Here is an 8,290-nt window from a genome sequence, read left to right as displayed (position 1 = left end):
TGAATGAGCTCTCTCCTGACAGCTCATTGGTGGTGAGCTGTGGAAAAGGGCTTCATGGGGGCTGATCTCGTTTGCATGGGTCCACCTACCCTGCCTAGGTGCTCAGCATGATGGGATTGCTGGCCTAAATGGTCACTTTTGGCTGGTCTGGGATCCCCAGTCTTTAAGGTGCCACCGGCCTCCTCGTGGGTTTTGTGGATACAGACTAACACGGCTGCCCCCCGATACCGGTCTCTTTGTTACTGGGGCAGGGGCAATAAAGGGTTGTTATCCTGGTTGTGTGACTCAGGGACAGCAGAACTGTACTTGGCATTTTCTGCTTGAGGGACTCACCCCCAACTCAATGGCACTCGCTAGGCAGGAGACATGGATTCCAAAGAGCGGTCAGTTGAAAAGGTGGGCAGGTGTATGGGGTGGGGTTGGCTGCCTTGTGACCACTGTTTGCACTTCTCTAATAACAAAGCTACTTTATATTCAACTGAGGGTCTTATTACAAGCTGCAGCCCCTGCTACCTAGCTCTAAGGATTAGACCTGCTTTGGGACATGGTTTCTGATGCAAGAGGCTGCCTAATCCGCCATTGCTTACTGTACCCCGGCAGTGAGGCTCCCCCACTAACAGCAGTAATCACTGAAAGGTGAATTGGTAGATGGCAGGTAGAGAGCTGTAGTTGGTGAGTGAGTGGATGGCTGGTGGGGAGGCCTAGCTGGGGGTGGGGGCCAAAGCAGAACCCCACAGAGAAGGGCGGCAAGTGAGCAGCAGAGCGAGTAAGCTGCCTCCTTACCCACCCCCCTTTCCCCCCGCGTGGGAGGCGAATTCTACAGCTGCACCTCTGAGCTCTGGGCCTGCACTGCCCAAGGACAGCAACAGTGAGTGGGTGGGGTGCAGAGAAGAGACGGGCACGTTTTGGGTTGCTGAGGGGAAAAGGACACGGCTTTGGTGGTGGGTCTTTGGCTCATGGTTTATGTTTTTTATAAACCCTGTTTGTTTCCCCAAATAAATGCCACATTATTTCCCTCTTTTTATTCAAAGGGTTTTTTTGCTACACTCAGACTCTGTGCTTGCGAGAGGGGAAGTGTGGCCTCTTAGAGGCGCCCAGTGGGGTGGTGTGTAATTCTCCCAGGTAGGGTTGCCAACTCTCCCAGACTGGACACCATTGTGTGGCGCTGGCATCCCCATTTGTGTCAAAGGCATCCCTAGTCACAGGTCACTGGGGGGGAGGGGCTTGAGCCAGTTCTGGGTTGTATTGATGAAAGGGAACCCCTAGATACTGAACCCGGCCCTTGTGGCTGCCAGGTCTGACGGGCAGGAGGGTTGCACTGGATTACTGCTGGGCCGAGGAGCCTGGTCATGCCCAGGACCCCCTAGTGCTTGGGGCTGCCCAGATGCAGAACAAAAGGACGGAAGCTACCCCCAGAGAGCCCGTGGTGCCCCACACCCAGCTCTGGAGATGGGCCCGGCCCCCAGGAGCTCTCAACCCTGCCCCCAGGAGCTCTCAGCCCAGCCAGCGAGTTGGAGCGGCCTCCCCGGCGTCCCGTAGTGTTGTCAGGGCTCCGTGTGGGTAGCTGGGCCGATGTCCCAGGGCCAATCCGCTTGCTTTCCGGGCATCCCAGCTCAGCCGGAACGCCCTGCCAGGATCCCCTCCGGGTTCCCATGGCCCCTGCTGTACCTTCTCCCTTTGTGTACGTAGCTGGGCCTGCCCCCTGCCCCCGGGGCCTGGCTCCTGCAGTCCCCGGGGGGTCCCGCTGGGCAGCGCCTCCCTGCAGGGTTTACTGAATGGCACAAGCCAGTGCCAGCTCCCTGCAGACCCTGGATCCCACAGCGCCCTCACATGTCCAACGTGCCCCAAACGTCCAGGGCCGGTGCAACCACTAGGCGAACTAGGCGGCCACCTAGGGTGCCTAGTGGTTGAGGGCGCCTAAAAGCCCGCTCAGGTGAGGAGGTGGAGTGGAGGTGAGCTGGGGCATGGGGGGCGTGGGGAGGGCCGTCTGCAGTAACTGGGGGGGGGGGGGACGAGGCGCACAGGGGAATCGCTTCCTGCCCCAGATCACCTCCACTCTGCCTCCTCCACTGAACACACAGTCCCCGCTCTAATTCTCCTCCAATCGGCGCCGCAAGCCTGGGAGGGGAGGAGAATTAGAGCGGTGCCGGCGCACTCAGCAGAGGAGACAGAGCGGAGGTGAGTTGGGGCGGGCTCCCCGGGTGGGGTTAGCTGCCACGGAGGGGGGATAGCTGCTGCGGGGGGGGGGGGACTCCCCGGGTGGGCTCCCGGGGTGAGGGGGTGGCGGGCTGGGTTAGCTGCCGCTGGGGGAGCTCCTCGGTTGGGGGGGCGTCATTAGCTGCCGCGGGGGCGGGAGGGGGGAGTTAGCTGGATGGGGTGAAACTTCCTTGCACCGGCCCTGCAAACGTCCCAGGGGGAGAAGAATCCCAGGGCCCCAATCTCCCAGGGCCCCGATCTCCTAGGGCCCTGATCTCCCAGTGCCCCGATCCAGACAAGGCCTCAGGGCCCTCAGCTCTGGAGCCAGGTGGATTCAGGGCCAGGAGTGTGTGGGACTAGAGAGGAGACCTGGAGGGGAGGCAGGAGGGCACCACTGGAGCTCAGACTCTGAATGGTCTGACTCAGGTTTATGGGGAGCCAGGGGCTGGGCTGAGAGACGGGCAGGAAGTTCCTGGGTCACTGGATTCAAGCCTGAAGGGGAAATTAAAGCAAATTGTGGTGAATCAAAATTCGAGTGAAACTCTCCAGTGCCACTGCATCATGGCCCCACTGGGAGTCATTTCCAGGGCCGCTGGCCCCATCCCAGAGCCATTCACCTTTCTTATTCCTCAGGCAGACGAGCAATCCCAGGACCATGAAGAGCAACCCCAGCACGGAGCCCCCGACCCCAGCCAGCATCGTGCCCCGGCAGAGTCAGCCCGTGCCTCTGTGGAAAGAAGAGCACGGGTGGTTTAGGCTGAGCTCAGCCTCTCCTTCCCCTTGCGCTCTCTGACCCAGAGGTGGGGCAGGGCTTGACCCAGGCCCATCCCCCGAGGGCTGCCCCTGTGGGCTCAGGGGCTGCCCTACACCCAGAGGCTCTTACCCCAGTGCGCCGCGAGGGGGTCCCGCAGGCTGATGTGCTCCACCTGGCAGGTGTAGATGTCCCCGCGCTGGGGGCTCATCTCCAGCATCACCCGGATCTGGAAGGTCCAGTCTCCGTTCTGGAGCAGCTCCGTGGACACCGCCCCGGCCATCTGCTCCTGCCCGTTCTTCAGCCACTTGATCTCGATCCCCCTGGGGTAAAACCCCATCACCGAGCAAACCAGCAGGTTGTGATGCGCTGGGACTCTGATTTCATGGGGGAAACTTTCACCTTGGACTGAATTGGGAGAAGCGGGAGAGAGAGAGAAATGGGAAAGGAGTGAGAGACAGAGCAGGACTCAGGGAGACCAGGTTCCAGCTCCTATTTTTACAATCTTCCTTCACCCTCGGAGAATGAAGAGATCATCACAGATCAGGGTGAAAGTACCATTGTTAACCTTTGGTATTCCCCCATTGTTCCTACCTGGGGGACACCTACTGAGAAAGATCTGACAATACCTTGCAATGTCCTGGACCAGCCTTATGGAATTAAGTTAAACCTTATTGAATTAAATATTTGAGGAGTTCATTGTCTTCAACATGCCGTGGTTTAAGTGTTGTTATGGAATTGTGTGTAACTTCTAGGCAACGACTAACGTGATCATGAATGGATCGATTTCATGATTCTAGGGAAAGGAAGGAGTGAGAGCAGCAGAACTGGGACAGTGGCCTTCAAAAAATCAGACTTCAGCCAAGTCAGAGAGCTGGTAGGTCAGGTCCCAGGGGAAGAAAATCTCAGGAAAAAGGGAGTTCAGAAGAGCTGGCAGAGTCTCAGAAAGACAGGATTCAAGGCACAACTGCAAACTATCCCCATGAAAAGAAAAGATGGAAAGAGTCTGTCACAGAGTCACAGGGTCTGGTCTATGCCCCAGCCTGTGACCGGAACGACCCCTTAGTGTGCCGGGCCCCAAGGACCCACCCAGTTCCATATGGGCAGGCCCAGGGCCTCCAAGACTCGGACACTGGGCCTTTGGCACCAGCAAACCCTGTCTCTCTCCTTGGCTCCCTGCAACCAATCCAGCCCAGGCAGATGCCCACGGGAGGCTTGTGCGGTATTTCTGCTGGGCTCCGTGCTGTCGGTGAGGACTTGCCGTGACACAGGCAGTCTTTTCCAAACAAGGGAACCATTTATCCGTCCCCTGGCCTACAGAACCCGAAAGTCCTGAGGTTAGCAAAGGGGGTCAGAAGTGAAGCCGTCGTGCACTCTGACCAAGGCAGTGCCCTGAGGACCCAGCCAAGCTGTCATGGACTCCCTTTCTCGCGCTCTCCCCGGGACTGAGCTCCTGTGTCCCGCAAAAGGGCCCCCTTCTTCCAGTCATCTGACAGCTTCTTCTCCAGCCGTTCCCTGTTCCACCTGCTGGGGGTTCCTGCTGTTTGGTCTCGATTGTTCATCTCTTTGTCTTGCTGCACCTTCTTTTGGTTTCGTTCTGTTTCAGCCAGCTTTTCTGATGACTATAGTCACTCTGCCAGGCAGCGAGGTGACACACACATCTTCTGTCTCCTGCGTTGTTCCAGGAGCAGTGCTGACCCTATCAATGTGACGTACAGAGGGAGACTGAGGCAGGCCTAGGATTCATAACATACATCACAGAAAATTCCCACTTCATCACAGAGGCCAACATAGCTCCATCAGGAACTCTCTAATCACCTGAAAATCAAAAAGGAATCCTACAGAAAGTGGAAAGATGGACAAATTGCTAAGGAGGAGCACAAAAGAACAGCACAAGCACGTAGGGATAAAATCAGAAAGGCCAAGGCACAAAATGAGTTACACTAGGGTTACCATACGTCCGGATTTCCCCAGACATGTCCGGCTTTTTGATACTCAAATCCCCGTCCGGGGGGAATTGCCAAAAAAACGGACATGTCCGGGGAAATAGGGAGGCAGCATAAGCCAGGGTCCGCCCGGCCCCAGCACGACCCGCCGGGTCCGCAGCGCAGCCCAGCCCAGCCCAGCCACCCGGCTACATTGTAGCTACATTGTAGCGAGCTCGGGCGGGGGGGGGGAGCGCAGCCACAGAAGGCGGCGGAGGGGGCACTGCTGTCCCCGCAGGCCGGGCGGACCGCGCGCCCCAGCCGAGCCCGCAGGACCACGGGGAGGCCAGGCCCAGCCAGCGGCTCAGGCTTCCCTCATGGGCGGGGACTCCCCGGCCACTGGGGGACTCTTCCTGCGGCCCCGTCACCCCGCGCGGCAGGAAGAAGGCTGCGGCGCCGGGCAGGAGTGCGGCGTGTGCCGGGGCTGCAGGGACCCGCGCTGCCCCGGTCACCACTGAGCATCCGAAGCCCCCGCCAGGCAGAGGCTGCAGGGCGAGGAGGAGCAGGGAGGCAGGGGCAGGGCAGGCGGTAGGGGGCAGAGGCTGCAGGGTGAGGAGGAGCGGGGAGGCAGGGGCATAGAGGCTGCAGGGGTAGGGGGGCGCAGGGGCAGGGCAGGCAGGGGGCGCAGAGGCTGCAGGGACGGGGGTGTGCAGGGGCTGCAGGGCGAGGAGGAGCAGGGCAGGCAGGGGCAGGGGGGCGCAGGGGCAGGGGGCGCAGGGGCAGGGCAGGCGGGGGGGTGCAGGGGCTGCAGAGCAAGTGGGGAGCAGAGAAGCACTTAGCAACCCCCAACCAAGATCAGAGCGGGAGGGAGGAGGGGGAATGCGGGGTGCTCAGAGGAGGGGGCAGGGACTTTGGGGAAGGGGTTGGAATGGGGGCGGGGAAGGGGTGGGGTTGGGGTGGGGCCAGGGGCGGGAAAGGGGTGGAGTTGGGGCGGGGGTGGGGTGGGGCCAGGGCCCCGTGGTGTGTCCTCTTTTTTAAATGTTTTAATATGGTAACCCTAGTTACACCCAGCAAGGGACATAAAAAACAGTAAGAAGAAGTTCTTTAAATACATTAGGAGCAAGAGAAAGACAGAGGAAAGTGTGGAAGTAGAGAAAGAACTGACAGGGATTTGGAGGGGATTTCAATGCAAACAGTGCCCTCTGTGAGCAAGAGTCAGGCTAGCTGTAACCCTAATAACGCGAGATTTGTAGAAGCGAGGATTGTGTGAGGCAAGTGGGAAAGAACTGGGTGAGAAGTTGTTGCGACTTTGTGTTAGATAAGTATGGAATGTGGACTAGAGTCTAAATAGAGGTGAGAAAAATAAGATATCAGGATGACCTATGTATAAACAAAACGCAGCTGTTGTTCATTATTGTATGTAACGAAAGTTATAAATGCTTGCTGTCATTGTTTACCTAGAGAGAGTCCTGTTTTGCTCTCTCCCTCCACGCAATTGCTAGAGATAATAAAGTATCTGACTTGCTGCACCCAACCTGAGAGTGAGAACTCTGTTTTTCTCAGACAAAAGTGTAGGTCCTCTCCTTAGTGGGGAAGGAGAGCTAATACCTGACAACATCAAGAAGACTGAGGTGTTTAATGCCTATTTTGCTTCAGTCTTCACTAAAAAGGTTAATGGTGGCCAGATATGCAACACAATAAATATTAACAACAAGGGGGAAGGAACACAAGCCAAAGCAGGGAAAGAACAGGCTAAAGAATATTAGATAAGTTGGATGTATTCAAGTCCGAAGGTCCTGATGAAATTCCCCCTGGGATACGTAAGGAACTAACTAAAGCACTCTCAGAACCATTAGCCGTGATCTTTGAGAGCTCATGGAGGAAGGGTGAGGTGCCACAGGACAGGGGAAGGGCAAACCTAGCACCTGTCTTTATAAACGATACCGGAACAAATTAGTAAGCAATCCGTTTCTAAGCCCCTGGGGGATAATAGAATTAGAAGGACTAGCCAGCTTGGATTTGTCAAGAACAAATCATGCCAAACCAACCTCATTCCCTTCTTGCACAGGGTTACTGGCCTGGTGGGCAGGCAGGAAGCAGGAGACATGATGGATTTTGATTTTCGTCAGGCTTTAGACACAGTCCTGCAGGACGTTCTCACAGGCCAATGAGGGAAATGTGGGCTGGATGAAATGACAGCCATGTGGGTGCACAACTGTTTGAAAGTCCGTACTCAGAAAGCAGTTTGCAGTTTGCTGTCAAAGCGGGAGGGTGTATCTAGCGGGGTCCCCCAGGGGTCAGCCCTGGGTCCAGTACTAATAGCTTCATTAACGGCTTGGATAATGGAGCAGGGAGCCCTACAACATTAACTCCACATAACGCCCGTGGGCACTGCGCTCTCCGGTCCCGTCTAGGGGCTGATGGAGGCTGATGGAGGTGGCGCTGGTGGCTCAGGCAGTAGAAGCTCCCGCTTGAGGCTCCAGAGATTGAGGATTCAATTCCCCCGGGAACCACCCACACAAGATATTGAGTTACGGCCCCACTCACCTCTCCTGCCATTCACCTTTCCCCCTCCATCGTCCTGTGGCCCTGGCTACAGCATGTATTCACTGCCGGGGCCTGTCTTTTCTCTAGCGCCACACTCTGGCTGCTTGGCGAGCCACCGGCCCAGCGCTGTGATGGCGGCCTAGACCCCCACATCCCTATGGAGGAATACGAGCTTCAGCCGGTGCCAGCTTTGGCTCTGCGAGGGGGACGGGGAGCCCAAGCTCCGGGCTGGGCACAGCTTTCCTGTTGCACTTCCCCAGAGCCAGAGGGGATGTCCCACTGTCTGCTCGGCCGCACTTTCCTCACCAGGCGGTTCCGTGCAATGAGCCATGTGACTTCTCAGCACCGTCCCCAGCCGAGCCCCAGCCCCGAGGTAGGACCCAGCCAGCCCCCAGGGCTGCTCCACAGGGAAGGGGATGAATCAGGAGACTCGCCCAGACAACCCAGACCGAGAACTTCTCTGCCCAGCTCCGAGCACCAGCGGATGGTGCAAGGGTGCCGCCCAGTGGACAGTCCCGGGAACGAAGGTGCTGCCCCTGTCCGGGAAAGGCTGGCTCCTGCCCTAGACGCAGAAGGGGCTTCTCCCCTTTCGGACTCCTAGATTCCCAGGCAGGCAGGGACCATTGTGACCATCTAGTCTGACCCCCTGTACAGCGCAGGCCAGAGACCTGCCTCACAATAATTCCTAGAGCAGATCTCGGAGAAAAACAGCCAATCGTGAGTTAAACATCGCCGGTGTGGGGAATCCACCACAGCCCTGGGGAACTTGTTCCACTGGTTATTTACCCTGTGAAACATTTCCCCCTTATCTCCAGTCTGAATTTGTCTATCTTCAACTTCCAGCCACTGGATCATGTTATGCCTTTGTCTG

At 57.4% G+C, this 8,290-nt stretch overlaps 1 protein-coding gene across 1 annotated transcript in view; it reads right to left on the bottom strand.

The window, feature by feature from the left end:
* Nucleotides 1–817: 817 nt before the first annotated feature.
* LOC117885020 (HLA class II histocompatibility antigen, DP beta 1 chain-like) overlaps nucleotides 818–8,290 on the bottom strand; it is a 25,060-nt gene continuing 17,587 nt past the window's right edge. The window contains 4 exon segments of the mRNA XM_034786094.1: nucleotides 818–849; nucleotides 2,814–2,906; nucleotides 2,909–2,923; nucleotides 3,080–3,282. Of these exon segments, the coding sequence (XP_034641985.1) occupies nucleotides 818–849; nucleotides 2,814–2,906; nucleotides 2,909–2,923; nucleotides 3,080–3,282 (343 nt within the window).

The sequence above is a fragment of the Trachemys scripta genome, chromosome 11 (assembly GCF_013100865.1).
Source record: "Trachemys scripta elegans isolate TJP31775 chromosome 11, CAS_Tse_1.0, whole genome shotgun sequence".
Lineage (NCBI taxonomy): Eukaryota > Metazoa > Chordata > Testudines > Emydidae > Trachemys > Trachemys scripta.
The sequence above is the reverse complement of the archived record's forward strand: the minus strand, read 5'-3'. Positions and strand labels throughout refer to the sequence as shown.